A 16,813-nucleotide genomic window follows, 5' to 3' on the forward strand; every position below is an offset into this window, starting at 1 on the left:
TACATGTACATGATGTCCTGTTACATAGTTACTGAATCACTATATATCAGTATCTCTCAGTGACGTTTGGATGTTGAGTAATAATTCAAAAATATAATAATTAAAATATAATAATAAAAACTTCATAATAATAAAAACATCATATTAGTGTACCAGTGACATATGTCTGACCTTTGACCTCCAGGCGGACCTGATTCTCAGCCTTTCCCAGGATGCTGTTTGCCACACAGGTGTAGGTGCCCTCGTCCTCTGCTCGGGCCCGTTTGATCTCCAGGGTGCCATTTATGTACACACGGTACTGACCACCATCCAACCCACTGCCCTGTCCATTCTTAAACCTAAACACAGAGATAACACATGGACATGGGTGACTAATTAACTCTCCACTGATGTAGAATAAAGCCAAAACCTTTATTTCTAGATGAAGTACACAACAAAATGTTAAATATTCACCAGCGTAGCTCTGGCAGAGGGGAACCAAAGAAGGGGCAGTCCAGAAAGGTGCGGTTGTTCTCGATGACTTTAATCAGCTGGTTTTTTGGGCCCAACATCCTTGGAGGCATGTCTACATGCAGGCGGAGGGACAGTGGAGAAGTTAATTAATTATGCTAAGCTAATACACCAGAGAGACTGGGTTGTTAGATAGCACATTTCCTAGTGTTCCAAGTTTGGAACGCAGTGTAAAATATTAATAAAGACAAAATGCAATGATTTGGAAAACCTACACTTACAAAAAAGTACAAACACACATATCAAAACTACATAGTTTAACTGGCAACTGGTCAGTATAAGATGGGTATAAAAAGAGCACCACAGACAAAGCAAGGCACACCTCTAACTACCAAAAAAAAAAATTATCTAAACAAGATCTAGAAATACTGTCACCTTCTCTGGTATTAAGCTCATTTAATGTGGACTGAGGTGAAGTAGAAAACTGTCCTAAGGTCCAACAACTCTCAACCTGTTCAAATGGGTAACTCTACAGTATTAATGCTGAGTGATATATTGACAATGATAGTTTTGGAGCATCATTTGTTGCTATGTCTTTTGGGGGGAAGGCCTTGCATATTTTAGTAAAACAATGTCACATTCTGCAAATATTAAAACAGCATGGCTTAGTAGTAAAAGAGTCCAGGTGCTAAATTCTCCTGTCTGCAGTCCAGAGCAGTCATCTATCGAAAACATTTGGTGCATAATTAAGTGAAAAATACAACAACAGAGGACCCGAACTGTTGAGCAAATAAAATTCTATATCAAGAAAATCATTCAGTGTTTTTGAAAGAAGCAGTGATTTTTTTTCAATTTCAGCTGCCATCATATTTAAAATGAACATCAAATTCCCCAGTTTCAATATTAGATTTTTATCAATGTATTATTCCCTTTATTTCATTTTATACAGTGACCAAACTTTTCTGCAAATCATACTTTTAGATTCTGATAGTGTTGAAAGAGTAACTACAGTGTTGAAGTGTTAAAACCAACAATGTCATACATTTGAATAGTAACAGAAGCTTCACTGGGTTAAGAACTGTCCAGTAGAAGAAGGTCATGTGGTCTGATGAGTCCATATTTACCCTGTTCTAGAGTGATAGGCGCATCAGGGTAAGAAGATAGAAGGATGAAGTGATGCACCCATCATGCATAGTGCCTCCCGTACAAGCCTGTGGGGGCAGGGCTATGATCTGGGGTTGCTGCAGTTGTTCAGGTCTAGGTTCAGCAATGTTATGTCTCCAAAGAATGAGGTCAGCTGACTACCTGAATATACTGAATATATATACTGAATTCCATCAATGGATTTTTTCTTCTCTAATGTGAAGGGCATATTCCAAGATGACAATACCAGGATTTATTGAGCTCAAATTGTGAGAAGAGAATATTACAGTGTGTGACATTTTTTGGGTGGGCAGTGTATCTTCAGTGACTTGTGGTAGCTTAATACTTAGAACAATATACTTTATGTGAAGTATCCTATGAAGAGTAATCAAAACTTGATCATACATACTTGAGATTTTAGAACACCACCAGCTGGTGAAGAGCAAAGTTTGCACAAACAGAAAGATGTATCACGCTCAAGCCAATGTAAGGAAGTGCTCTGCTGCACTCGGTATCTCACCAAGAACGCTGACAAAGGCATTGGCCAACAGGTAGCCGTGTTGGTTGGAGGCGTTGCACTGATAGACAGCACTGCTTCCCATCTGCACAGAGCGGAATATGATGGTGTCACCCTGTACCTGTCTGCTAGGGTTGAGGGGAGCACCTAGGATGGATGGCAGAGGAATACCATAACAAGACAGGCTTTAGGACAATTTGTATAATATAAATAATTTCATATATATATATATATATATATATATATATATATATATATATATATATATATATATATAAAATAAGTAATTTGAATAAATATTGCACGCCCTACTGATTTAATCTGTTTTTTGTGTGTGTTTCTCATATATTAAACTGAATCTAACAACCTGAGAAAACACAAAGTACAAGAAGAAAGAAAGGAAGAAAGGTGAAACAGCCCCGCTTACTGTCGATAGGCTGTCCATTAATCAGCCACTGGATGTTAGGTTTAGGGTTGCCATTTGCCCGACACACCAAGCGCCCGTTCTCATCTGGGGCTAGCACAAGGTCTATAGGTTTGTCCAGCCAATACGGAGCAGCTGTGGCACACAGAGCATGAGGTCAGCATGATGCACTTACTCACAAGTTAATTTGTAAAAACAAACAACCTCACCTTTGACCTGAACAAAGATTGAGTGGCGTATGCTGCCTAAGTGATTGTTGGCCATGCACATATACTCCCCAGAATCCTCCTCTGACACGCTGATAATCTTCAGGGTCTTGTTGTAGTTTTCAAACTTCACTTTACGTCCTGCCAGTTCCCCACCCTTCTTAAACCACTTGATGGTAGGTGTTGGACTGCAAGAGTGGAAAGACACAAGCGTGGGCCTGGTTTAAGTGACATACCGAATGTACTATTTTATTTTCCACATCTGATTCCTCTGTACTGTTCTTCAATGAACTGCAGTGTATGTGCAAAATAAAATTTAAAAAAAATAAAAAAAATAAAATAAAATAGAGAGATTTTTGTACATTTGCATCTTTAATAAACTAGTGAATGGCAGTGACACCTTACAGCTGTTTGAACTACTAAATACAGAGTGTGTGTGTGTGAGTGAGAGAGAGAGAGAGAGAAAGAGAGAAAAGGCTCACACTCCAGCAGCAATACACTCCAGCAGCAGTTGGTCATCTCGAAGCACCATTTTGGAGCTCTCACTCCCTGACGGTGAGAGTAAGGTCGGCGTGGACTCTGGTATTTTCCGGCCTGCAGATGAGGGATGAGGAGGGTTAATATGAACAAACACATTCAGAATTCAATCTGAAAGCACTGCTGTTTATATTTGTAGCATGACTCACTTCCCACAAGGAGCTAAAACGGCCTCTTTGAGGGCAATGCCACATAAATCTAACTGATTATTTCCTCATGGCTGTGTTCCATCTCCACCGGCCTTTGGCTCTGTTTGAAGTCTGTAGTAAGGTCAAAGCAGCCTGTATATGGGTCTAATACCCTCTGGCTTCTCTCACAGGAAGACATTAAGAGATGTGGAAACAACAACAGGGTCATTGATTTTGCTTACGTTTTACCAAGGGAACAGCAAATAAGGGTGAGATGTGAGAAAACTGCAAAAACTCTGTCTTTGTGTGCATATTACAACACAAAACGCATGTGGCATTTTAATCAGGCAGGGAGTGGCTGTAAACTCCATTCATCCATCCATCTTCTTCCGCTTGTCTGGGGCCGGGTCACAGGGGCAGCAGTCTAAGCAGGGGTGCCCAGACTTCCATCTCCCTAGACACCTCCTCCAGCTCTTCCGGGGGAACACTAAGGCATTACCAGGCCAGCCGAGAGACATAGTCCCTCCAACATGTTCTGGGTCTTCCCAGGGGCTTCTTCCCAGGGGCATCCAAAACAGATGCCCAAGTCACCTCAGCTGGTTCCTGGATATGGAGAAGCAGTGAATCTACTCCGTGCTCCTCCCAGGTGACAAAGTTCCTTACCCTATCTCTAAGGGTGCGCTCAGCCACCCTGCGGAGGAAACTCATTTCGGCCGCTTGTATCAGGGTCCTTTTGGTCATGACCCTAAGCTCATGACCGTAGTTAAGGGTAGGCACGTAGATTGACTGGTAAATTTCAGCTCAGCACCTACTTCACCACGATGGACGTGAACATCAACCGCATTACTGTTGCGAATGCACAGATCCATCTGTCAAGCTCACGCTCCCAGCTTCCCTCACTCATGAACGAGACCCCAAGATACTTAAACTCCTCCACTTAAGGCAGGATCTCTCCTCCAACCAGGAGAAGGCAAGCCACCTTTTTCCAGTTAAGAACCATGGTCTTGGACTTGGAGGTGCTGATTCTCATCGCAGCCACTTCACACTCAGCTGCAAACCGCCCCAGTGCATACTGAAAGTTTGGTTTCTTGTTTGATGAAGCCAACAGGAAAACATCATCTGCAAAAACGCAGGGATAAAATCCCGTGGTCCCCAAACCGCACTCCCTCCGGCCCCCTGCTGCGCCTAGAAATTCTGTCTATGAACATAATAACCACAACCAGTGACAAAGAGCAGCCTTATCAGAGTCCAACGTGCACTGGGAACATGTCTGACTTGTGTCACTAGACACACAAACCTGTTCTTAGTTTGAACTTACTATAAAAGGCCAGTGTCTTCAGAAGCCTTATCATTCAAGTTTGTTTCAATTGATGTCTCAACTTCAACAATGGCTGGCATCACATTATTTACACTTTCCACTGCTTTTATTTGTCTTCCTTCAACAGTTTTTAGTGTCTATATACCACTGATCGCTCCTGACCATTCAACTGCCTACAATGATTGAATATGGCTTCAATTAGACCAGTCTTTGAACTTCAAATGTGATAAGGTTACTGTTGACATTGAGGGAGATAATTTTGCCTTTTTCTCTTCCACATCAGGTCTTACAATAACATGGTTTAATCCTGTGTTTCTGCTCTTTTGTCATTTAAGCAACAGAGAACATATCCAAAGTTAAAATAAAATATATATAAAGCATTGTCCTTGCTTTAGTAATAAGATTTCTACATTCATATTAAATGGGTGCAGGCTGACATTCTACTTAGGCTCCAAACAGGCTCCTGCCAACACACTTGTGTTTAGTATTTTAAACAGCAATTGACTTATAATTAATAATTCAAATACTAATAACAATCTTTGATGATTACTAAGATGTAGAGTGCATATTTTCATTTCTGCTTCAACCTTAGACAAATGCTGTTAATGCTGTGGACATAAAATCCAGTCAGAAGTGAGAAGTGCGTGAGATTAAATTAGTATTGAACTCCTTTGTGATGCAGATTTGTATGGGATTAAAGCATCTGTTAGCAGTTAGCTCCTCCAGTGACTGGCAAACACACAGGAGTGGGTGAAGAGGACCTGTTATTGTTAGTGACATAACAATGACAAGGGGAAGAAACATACAAAAGTCTGCAACAAGGGTTAATGGTAGCAAAGAGCTTGTGTACACAGTCATTATAGTGGCTAGCTACAGGACAGCAATGCAGTGAGCACCATGGAAACATGGCAAACAGCCTCCTGATGATGCCTTTAAGCCTTAGATCCCCTTCCACCCACAAAAAAAGACAGAGTTGCAGATTTAGCTTCAGTGTGTGTTCACAATTAGTGGTAAAGCAGCTCACTTAACTGTGCGTTTGAGCTGCTGTGTCTGAACATTTGAACAGCTGCTCTGGTCTTGTCAACTCTCCCACACTCAGATATGTGAGAGCAGCACTAGAAGGTGGCAAACCCTATTTTCATACATATATGACTACTAATGATAGCAGTATGGACCTAGACTGAATATTCATCATATGATCTAATCCTCATCTGTGCCGGAGCCTCATTGATGCCTTCAGTCCCACTGGGCTTTAGAGCCGCCGGCCTGTCACAGGGAACATCTTCTCCCTCAGGGACATATACCATCTACCCTTGGGCTTTACTGTAACCCCCACTCAACCTCACACACACATATGCTACTACTTTGGCTAATCTATCCCCTCCAGTTATGGCCTCATTCAATAGGTGCACAACACAATGAATACACAGATGTAATTCTCTCTATTTGCAATTTGCTTGAATTAAGGGTTATTTGTGTGTTAATTACAGTATGTTTATTCATTATGTGCAATCATTTAATACTGAAGAAAGGTGGAACTGATTATAGACTAGAGGACATAAATATTTAATTCTCCTATGTGAGTATATATTAGAGATACATTGTGATTTGTTTTAAGGGGAATCTCATCTGGTCCAGTTGGTCATCTTGTTCTCATATGTTAGGTATGATTTCATTTGACAGATTCCTTGTGTACTGTTTGGCTGACTAACTCTACGCTTGATTAAAAGTAGTATGAAGTCTGTTGTGCTTGTTATTCATATTATTCATATTCTTAATAATAAAAATAATGGTTAATGAAGCTATATAAATATTTTACAGGACAGCAAAAAAATGGTGTCCCTACAAGCCAGTTTACAGCTTTCACGCTGCAAACTCCAGAAAACAAATTAGATACATGTCATTTCTGTCCCGTTTAGGAGGTTGATTTGTGTGTAACATCAGTCTGATGTCAGTGGATGGCTTGAGCTTCACTGTGCCACCAGGTTAGTGTGCTAGCCATGTTACTGTGGGACGTGACTAGAGAGGTGGACAGGAAATGTTATAGTCCAGACAGGAAGTGACTCACCACCATAGGGGTCAGTGGCATTGTAAGATGTATCATTATATGGCTCCGCTGAAAACACAGGCAAACACACACAAATACAAAGAACCTGATGAAGATACATGAACCAAGCTGACATTGTGTCAAGAGAGTCTAATATTTCACATCCTCTCTTTGCTGCAGCAACCTGAGAAAATATCATTATAGATGTCATAGCCTTTCTGTGTCCTGTCATGTCATCATGTCTAGATGGACTAATGTTGTATTCTAATACGAAAAATGTTTGCACACTGTCACTGCAGTGGGTTCTGTTGCATTAATGACTTTTAGGTTTAGTATGTATGCATTTTTGTTGTCTACTCACTGGTCTGCACTTTGAGAGTGAAGGGGTTCTTCTGCTGGATAGTGTGTGTGAAGAGGAAGCGAGCATTGCAGCTGTAGTCTGTGTGAGCGTCTTGGGCCAGAACATTGGAGAAGTACAGGTCTCCATTCAAACCCATGGACACTCTCTTATCCTGAGGGATTGGGCTCATAGCTGCAGGAGGAGCACAGGCAGAAATGAAAAAGGGGAAAAAGAGAGGAAATATAGCCACATTAGTCTAAATGATTTGCACAGAAGCTAATGCAAATCTCATGCAAAAGCATGTGTAATTGCTAGTGGTCACATGGTACCAGTAAACGTTAAGTACTGACTGAAACACATGGCTTTACTCTTTGAAACCTTAAATGTGAGGAATTTTCACATTGGATGAGTGCAACATGGGAGACACATGAATGAATGAACTATAGTTAAGACTTGATCATAGTTTACATATCCAGAAATACAGCAGCCTCTCATTTAAGGTGGACTGAGGTGAAGTGGAAAACTGTTCTGTCATCTGACATGTCACAATGTGAATTTCTTTTTGTTAATCATGGATGTTGTTTGGACTATAAATGAGATGAGGTCATACTAGAATATAAATCACAAAAGCCAGCAGCTAGAAGAGTTCCTGCCTTGATGTGTATATCATCACATACAACTCATGTCTAATCAAGTTAGGTCTGTTAACCTGCTAATGTGTCATCCTACAGTTGCTAGAGGCAAACGTTAACTTGCAGCACACCCACACAGACGTCCAGACAAACTGTTATTCACACTCGAACTCACAGACTGACGTGAGCCACATGGTTGCCAAGACAGTGCCTCAGGACCAATCAGACAGCATGGCTAATCATGTGTTGGTGTGTTACAGTGTCTGGGCTATGAGACAAGGTGATATGATGCACTGTGGTTGAACCGAGCATACATAATCGTTTGATTCATATAAGCTTTTGACTGATGTCCCATACAGTGACAAGAGGTCTCTTTTGCAGTGACTCTCCATGGCTACCACAGGGGCATGCAGTCTGCCCTGCAAGCTCAGGGCAAAGGGATACACACACTAATTCACCAATTCTGTGTTATCAAGGCACTTCAGCGATGGACAAACTGATGACAGGGTGGCTTAAGACTAAAATGTCTCCTTAAAATTGAAAAGAGAGAGAATTGAAAAAAGCACAAGAGATAAAGCACCATAGAAAAAGCTTTACTTTGAGGTAGCTGGAGACAAAGTGCAATGAAAACAGTTACAAATAAAACACATACAAAGCACTTCTCTACACCTATATTGTTTTCTTTTAGGGATGTGAAATTAATTAAGATGGTACATATATCATCCCAAAGAATGATGTTGTCAGTCCCCATGGTAAATGTTTAAATAATTTAAAAGAAATACTGCTCAAATCAATGTCCTGGCCAATAGCACAGTAGCAGGACACAGTGACTCCACCAAGAGGGAGAAATAAACCCAGTGTAATTGTGTGTATATATTGTATTTGTGTGTAATTGCTGCTCACCACTGTTCATCCAGAAGGTGATTGGAGGAGGCAGGCCTGGTGGGGGATTGCAGGGTAGAACCAGTGGAGAGCCTTCAGTCACCACCACTGGCTCCAGCACCTCCTTAGGCCACAGAGGAGCCTCTGGAGAATGGAGAGTGGGGCAAGAAGAAAAAAAGGCAGTATGAGAGAAAGAGATGAGAAAAATGATATATGGCGAAAATTTTACACACAGTTGAGAGAAGGCTGACAGGAACACTGAAGCGACTTCTTTGTGTCCTCCAGTGACATTTAAAAGTCTGTATAAATGCTGTGTAGTAATGTGTGCATATGACTGTCTGTTTTCTTACTAGAGACCCGAAGCAGGATCTTGTTGGATAGAGCTACTCCAAAGTCATTGGTGGCAAAACACTGGTACTCTCCTTCGTAATCCTCGGGTCGTCCTCCGCTACGAAAACCAATCTCCAGGGTTCCCGAGCGCTTTCGCATCGTCACCCTGGGATCTTTCCCGATGTTAAAAAACTTCCCGTTCCTTCGCCATGAGAACCTGAGCCACAAAGCCAAGAGCCAAAGAGTTAGTATTACAACAATTAATTCAATTTTGTTTGAATTCATTTATCTAGTGTAGCTCCAATTCAACAATTAAACTAAAATCATCTCAATTCTTTTTATGTGGTAAGGTTCAGAACTTACAAAATTAAATCCAGAATTAAATATTGCTCAGTTGAAATCTATTCTACTGTGGCGTGGTCATGTTTGATGACCAATTATTATTACCCTATCATCAGTGAAGAACCAATACAGTCACAGAACGGTAATCACCTCTTTACTGCTCAGTTTCTGCCTCCAGAAGAAGAGTTCTCATTCACTTATTACCTCCTGTCACTTCCATTTCACCATTTTCGTCATCACTGTTACTTTAACTGCCAACGACATGCAACAATTCCTGTACAGTTATATCCATCCCAGTCCACATTTCAATTTGAAATGCCTGTAGGACGTTTAATTGAAGGCAACTTAAATGCACAGCAGACATTACTAGAATACATAAGTAAATAAAACATTATCCTGGTCGACATATCACCTGTGTGAGCTGCACAGGTAATATTTCCTCTGTAGGAAATCTGGATTCATTTGCTAGTTATTTGTGATTTTGTTGAAGAAATATGAGAAATGTGTTTGAAATAAGACAATAAGGAGACAAAAAGCATGGCATGAGGACTTGCCCACTGTGCTATCACCATGTTACTCTGTACTTCTAATTGTTTGAGCAACTGGAAAAATGCAAAAGTCCATGCTTGTCATGTGGTTGCCATCTTATATTACTCATCAGCACAGAAATCTAACACATGCTCTCCATGTGCATGTAATAATACTGTAGCTTAATCCTGTACCACATGGTGGCTCCCTGATTAGTGAAGAACACTGAATATGTTTATGTAACCCACCTCTATTTCTAGTTTATTTTTAGTCCGGATTTTAAGAAGATACTTCCTGTCATTTTTAGGCGAGACACAGTTGAGCTGTGCAGTTAAGGCACCGCACAGCACCATGTCTGAACACAGGGCCACTGTAAGCACTGGAGACCAGAGATGCTGTGTTTGTTATGTAGTGAGAGGCTGATTGTGGAGTGAATAAGTGAACGATCCTTTTTGCTCAATGTTTCATGAGCATGAATAGCCAACTGAGTGCATTATCGGAGCACAATGCCTGTCCTGGGAAGGGGAGAGCAAGTTTGTGTGCATGGGAGAGTGGCTGTGAGTGCCTTATTGTGAGGTTGTATAAGTGTGTGAGGGGGTGAGTAGACAAGAATCTGGGTGAATGTGCATGTGTGTGTGTATCTTATGTAAAGCCAATCTGCCTCCAAATAAACAATGCCCCACTGTCCTGAGTGGGTCACCACCCAGTGATGTAACCACTGCAGAGTCAGTGTGTGTGTGTGTCTGTGCATATATTTTAATGCAGATAAAGTGTATGTATATAAGGTGTGGTTCTGTGTACTGTATATCGGAGCTTGTTCTAACTGTGTTAAGGTGTGTCCATGTGTACGACTACTTGTGTGTGGGAGGAACAGGAGATAGGAGAAAGTGAGAAGAAAGTAATTGTAAAGACAAATAATCAAAAAGTCTATTCATGGGTCCATTTTTAAAAGTGTAATAGTGTGGTGTTTGTGTTTTTGACAATGAGAGGTGACAAGATAGACATAGACAGCATCAGAAATAGACAGCATGGGGGGGAGCATAGAGAGAGGCTACAGGAAAATGCACAGCAGACCACTTGTCAGGCTGAGACTGTAGATGGCAGCCAGTCATTTGTTACACTGAGTTCACAGAGTTGTTAGAGGGACAGGGAAGGAACTTTAGGGCAATACATCATTCATATGAAGAGGAAGGTAGGGGTGGGGTGGGGTGTCACTGAAAAAGCAAGGGTCAGCTAAAGTGAAAATGGGTTATTGTGTATCTGAGAGAGAGAGACAGATGGGGGTAGAGTGGCAGGAGAGCACATCTGAGTGGCACTGTCACTCCTCATAACTCTCACTGACACAGAGAGATGGGAAGGCAGAGGACAGAAAAAACTGCTTTGTCCTCAACTGTGCTGCATTTCCCTGATTACTCTCCAGCTGCCACTGATTGGTGCAGCCAGTCTGTCATGTAAATGGTCTACACCTATATAGCGCTTTTCTACCTAACTGGTACTTAAAGCACTTTTACACTGCTTCTCATTCACCCATTCACACACACAAATACACACATACTCACACACCAATGGCAGAGTTGCCATGCAGCTGACCTGACACACTGGGGGCAGCTTGGGGTTCAGTATCTTGCCCAAGGACACTTTGACATGTGTGTGTGACAGAAGGAATCAGGAATCGAACCACCCATCTCATGATTGGTATACAACTGCTCTACCTCCTGAGGCACAGCCGCCAAGTTAATGTCACTTTGCGTTGTCACTATTTTTCAAACTTTCCCATTAAGTGGTGTCTTGCAAGTGCACACCACCAATGTTATACACAAAGGTCAGTAAACTCAGAACTCAGAATATCAGCCTGCAGAAACAGTGACAACCATTTTTGTCTCTGTTTTCAAGGTTTCTTGACACATCTACAACAGAAAGTCTGTGTTACAAATGAATGGCCTGTAGTTTGAACAGTGTGCATTTCCTAGATAGAGGTAGAGAAAAAAGATGCTTTTGAACTGTATCATGGAAAGTGTAGCATCTAGTAATTTGGCATTTTAACCATATTAACGTTTAAAACTCTAGATATCTCTGAAATGACTTTCTTGCTAAAGATGTTGTTATCTAGTCTAGTTTTGGTTTTAATTCTACTAATCCACTTCACACTGGATAATCCACAGAATACACTGTCAACTGTTTTAGCTGGATTTATATGGTCCTTTAGATGAAAAATACACTTAATGTTTAATATGAAATATGCTCAGTTTGTGCAGCCTTGATAAATGTAAAGTAAAATTGTAAAATGTGAAATAAACTGTTAATTTTTAGGTAAAATGAAATGTATTAGCTGCCTTTGTCTCTGCAACTGGATCTATTCCATACAACTCAAAGTATGGAGCAGGAGACAGACAGGCATTCTCTTTGTGTGTATGTGTGTGTGGACTGCTTACGTTGGCACTGGGTTGCCCTTGGCCTCACACTCTATGATGATGTTATCTCTGGGGTCGACAATGTAGTCCTTCACTGACTGCTTGATTATAGTGGGGGGCTGCTTCACTGCAGGAGGATGGGGAAGACAAAAAGGTCAGATGAATATTCAGACAACACACACACACACAGATTAAACCAAATACAAATGTATTAATTTCTGTTTCCAATTTTTTCAAATATGCTGTACACATACAATACCCTCCTGCTGTTAGCTAAGAGTATTACTGAAACATTTCAGCCTCAGTTATTGTCTCAGTCACGGATAAATGTTCAATATAATATTTGTTTACAAGTCACATATACTGAGGAGCCTTGAGTTCTATCTGTACAGTTTTTGTGTCTTAACTATGTTAATGTCATGTTTAGGGTTAGGGTAAGGTAGTAGATTTGATAAATCAAAAATCTAGTAGATTAGCATGGTGTGTGGGTGTGGGTGTGTGCCTGTGTGTGTGTGTGTGTGTGTGTGTGTGTTGATGGTAGTAAAGGAATATGTAATCCAGTGTGACGGAGTGGCTAACTCATGTTCTAGCACTGTTTTGTCATTTGTTCTAAAGGTCAAATGAAAGGTCACGATCATCGTCATATATCAGTCTAAAGCTTCTTTACATCATCATGAAAGAGGGAAATATTGTAGATCATAGCTTCTACATCCCCAGCTGTGTTCAGTCTACTGTACATATTTAATGGGTGACTTAAGTCAAACCCCCTCAACACCACAGACATACCACATGCACACTTCTCTGGCCTGTTTGCATTTGTAGCTCACTGAGTCCCGCAGGCCTTTGAATTTTACACAACACACACACTCACTGTCACTCACACGTTCCCTCTACACACATCACAAAGCTAACAGGCAGTGGAGAGGGATTGTCGCCTGTTAGATAAAAGAAAGAAAGTAGAAGCTCAGTGCTGTAAAACCCCGTGGCTGGACTGGGAGAAGGAATTCCTGTCTGACAGAGAGCAAAGAGACGAGAATTTCCCTTCATCACTCCGTTATCAGCTCTCCCGGCTAATCTCAGCCGTGAATTATACACTTTGTGCACATTGCTATGGCAACTAGAAGCACATTTTACAGTATGCTTTGTTGTGATAAAAAGCCTCCTAGGAGACATACTGTAAGTGGAAAGGACTCCCCAACATATCACTTTACCATTTTTTCAACATATGCATTCTGAGTTCTGAATGCATGCACATCCATTCAAAATTCACACTCAGTTTAATTACTTTTCTAACAACCAATGGTCACAGAACAAATGTAAATGTACTACTACAGCATTAAAGCTATGACCTATCAACTACAAAAGGAATGAATGGGTCAGAAAATGAGCAGTGACATGTTAAAAAGAAACACTTACAGTCTTGCAGGATCTTTGCTGTTAGACCAACGTAAAGCCGTAGAGAGACAGGGAGATGAATTGACAAATTGTAACGTGACAGTTAATCATATTAGGAACAAAAACACATTCATCATGTTATCATGTTACTGCTCAGTGGTTCCCAACATCTTGAATGAGTCATGAGTAACTATGAAGGGTACTTCATTCCTAGATGATATTTTCAGTAGCGCCTCTCTCATTCTGAAGCTGGACCAGTTGGGAACCACTGCTGTAGCTTACAGAATTGAATAGACTTTATGTAGTAAAATATCTATATTAGTCACTAAATAAATAAAAGAGAAAGTTGTGATCTACAGAATGAAAGACAAAAATTATGACTGAGGACTCACCTGTGAGGAGTTCCCACATCAGCAGGAAGGATGAGCAGTGAGGAACAGAAGAAGAACAAGTTATGGTTTGGATTATACATCACTGTGTGAGTGTAATACAAAATCTTACATGTGATAAGGCATAGATGAACTCTAAATGTGCAACTGAACTCCAACAAGCCTTCCAACCTAAACAACCATATACTGTAGGTCATTTGTCTCTAACCTCTCTTACCTCTCTTATAGAAATACCGCTCCTATGGTGTCTGTTGAAAAAGCCTCCTTATGGGAACCAACCATTGCCATTTAGTTAAGTTTAGGAACTAAGACAACTTGGTATTGTTTAGTAAAAAGTCACGGTTCTACCACCTGACAAGCTGGGGCGCTGTACCCGGAACATTTTTCCTTTGTTGATTTTTATACCTGGTGTCTTCCTTATGTTCTATGCTAGTGTGTTTTCATTGTTAGCTCCCGTTCATCCTTTCTTTCATTCTCTTGTACTCCAACCTCTAGCTTTGGTTCGTCTTGTTTTGTCAGTCAGTGTTTGAGCATCTTCCCTGTAAGAATTCTAGTTAATGTGTTCAGGTTTCCTTTGGTTTGTAGTTAAATTGTTAGATCCTGGCTTGTGCAGTGTTTTTTTGTTTTTTGCATTTTGGTTTTTAGCAATTTGTTTCCTTTCTCCGGCTCCGCTGCGATTTTGTTTTCATTTCTTCATTTTTTGATTCCTTTCCCTTTTGCACTGTGGTAATTGTGCCAGTGTCTTTTGTTTTAATAAATTCCTGGAATGAATTGCAACTTGTCCTCATGGTGTGTCTTGCATTTGGGTCTGCTTGTGAGTGTGTTCGTAAAAAAGACCTTGCTAGAGTGGAGAAACGGTTAGTCTCCTGTAAGAAGGTCCTCCAGACTTCCTCGCTCTATAACTATATCTGCTAATTTCCCCTTTGTTCACATGATTATCACTTTGGCTTTCCTAACTATACCATGTTATTGCTGGTCATAATAACTGTATGGCCACAATGACATATGGACTAATTTTCTGAGTCCATTATAATTAAGCTCTGTCAAAAAAAGCCCTGACTCTCAGTTTATCACAGTGTAGTGAATACATTAAGGAGGGATCACAGTGCAGAGTATTATCCATATAGTCTCTGTTGCCACTGTGTGTGTGTGCGCAAATGTGTGTGTGTGTGTTTCAGATCAATAGAGCATCTTAAGTCCATGGTTGAAGGGTGAAGCTTATAAAAACCAGAGAGAGAGAAGGCACCATGGGGGTGGGGGAAGAAGAAAGAGCAGCTTAGTATTGTGTGTGTGTGTGTGTGTGTGTGTGTGTGTGTGTGTGTGTGTGTGTGTGTGTGTGTGTGTGTGTGTGTGTGTGTGTGTGTGTGTGTGTAGAACATATAAGACAGGTGTCCTTGGGGATCAAATCAGTTTTCATTTTTGTACAATTGAGGAACATTCATCTTTGCTTGAAAAGGTGTGTGTGTGTGTATGTATGTTTGTGTATTACCAGTGAAAAAGGAGTGTGTGTTCTGGAGGAAGGAAAAAAAGAAAGAAGAGGCATGACTTCTGCCTATCTCTTTTGTGCTTTTGTTCCCAGTTCCCTCGGGAATCCATTTAACAACAGAATCCAGTCCAGCTTTATATCGGACACAATGGACAGGAATAGAAATATATATGTGTGTTTGTATTGTAGTTTAATACCTGAGTTCTTAGAATGTTTAAGGGTTAAAACAGGGACAGCTGTTTAAGGGTTAAAACTTAGTTAAAGGGTAAAGACTAGAATAAGCACATGAGAAGGGGTAGAAGGCGATAGAAAAAGTGTTGTGTCAAGTATCCTCACAACTAGAGCTCCATAAAGACAATTATGTGTGTGCTGGAAGAACACATGCATGTATTACACTAATATATGCATGTTGGAATCAGTGAGAACCTACCAAGTTACTCACTATTACTTAGAGATATGAAGCTGTCTATTCTCATGGTAATCAGATGTTAATGTGTGACTATTGCAACTTCAGCAACATACACTGACCATCCAAAAAAAAAAAAAAAAGCCACCAGAGGAGGGTGAAGTGATGCACCCATCAAGCCCAAAGAATGAGGTCAGCTGACTACCTGAATATACTGAATGACCACATTATTCCAATTAATAGATTGTTTCTTCCCTGGTGGCATGTCAAACAAATAAAAATATATAAGGTGAAATCAGTGTTTGCATTAATATTCATGCCCTTCATGTGAGTATTTAGTTGATGCACCTTTGGCTGGAGTTATCCCATTCTTATTTGCAAAACTGCTTAAGCTCTGTCAGCTTGCATTGGGATCGGGTGTGAACAGCCCTTTTCCATCCACACATTCTCTATTGGATTGAGGCTTGGGCTTTGACTCAGCCAGAACATTCACCTTGTTGTCGCTAAACCATTTCTGTGTAGTTTGTACTGTATGCTTCAGGTCATTGTCTTAGGAAAGCAAATCTTCTTCCAAGCCAAAGTTGTGTTGCTGTCTGAATAAGATTGTCCTCCAGGCTTGATCTTATATTTTGCTGCATTCATCTTACCCTCTACCTTAGCAAGACTTCCAGGGCTGGCTGCCAAGAAGCATCCCCAGAGCATGATGCTGCCACAACCGTGTTTCATAGTCGGGATGGATTCAACAGTGGCTTTCTCCTTGCCACTCTCCTATAAAGCTTTGACTGGTGAAGAACCCAACAGTCGTATGTACAGTCTCTCCTACCTCACTTGCTGGATCTTGTAACTCCCTCAGAGTTGTCATCAGTGTGCTAGTCGCCTGTTTCACTAGTCTCCTTGCACGG

The 16,813-nt window shown here is 40.8% G+C and overlaps 1 protein-coding gene across 1 annotated transcript in view; it reads right to left on the bottom strand.

Annotated features, from left to right (window-relative positions):
- Window positions 1-16,813, bottom strand: part of nfasca (neurofascin homolog (chicken) a) — a 121,622-nt gene that overhangs the window by 33,459 nt on the left and 71,350 nt on the right. The window contains exons 4-15 of the mRNA XM_026344668.1: window positions 13,652-13,669; window positions 12,257-12,362; window positions 8,975-9,171; window positions 8,646-8,768; window positions 7,132-7,302; window positions 6,792-6,839; window positions 3,223-3,334; window positions 2,744-2,928; window positions 2,538-2,669; window positions 2,114-2,257; window positions 454-565; window positions 172-338 (exon numbers count right to left, since the gene is read on the bottom strand). Of these exons, the coding sequence (XP_026200453.1) occupies window positions 172-338; window positions 454-565; window positions 2,114-2,257; window positions 2,538-2,669; window positions 2,744-2,928; window positions 3,223-3,334; window positions 6,792-6,839; window positions 7,132-7,302; window positions 8,646-8,768; window positions 8,975-9,171; window positions 12,257-12,362; window positions 13,652-13,669 (1,515 nt within the window). The remainder of the gene's footprint in view (window positions 1-171; window positions 339-453; window positions 566-2,113; window positions 2,258-2,537; window positions 2,670-2,743; window positions 2,929-3,222; window positions 3,335-6,791; window positions 6,840-7,131; window positions 7,303-8,645; window positions 8,769-8,974; window positions 9,172-12,256; window positions 12,363-13,651; window positions 13,670-16,813) is intronic.

This window comes from Anabas testudineus, chromosome 5, assembly GCF_900324465.2.
Source record: "Anabas testudineus chromosome 5, fAnaTes1.2, whole genome shotgun sequence".
NCBI lineage: Eukaryota > Metazoa > Chordata > Actinopteri > Anabantiformes > Anabantidae > Anabas > Anabas testudineus.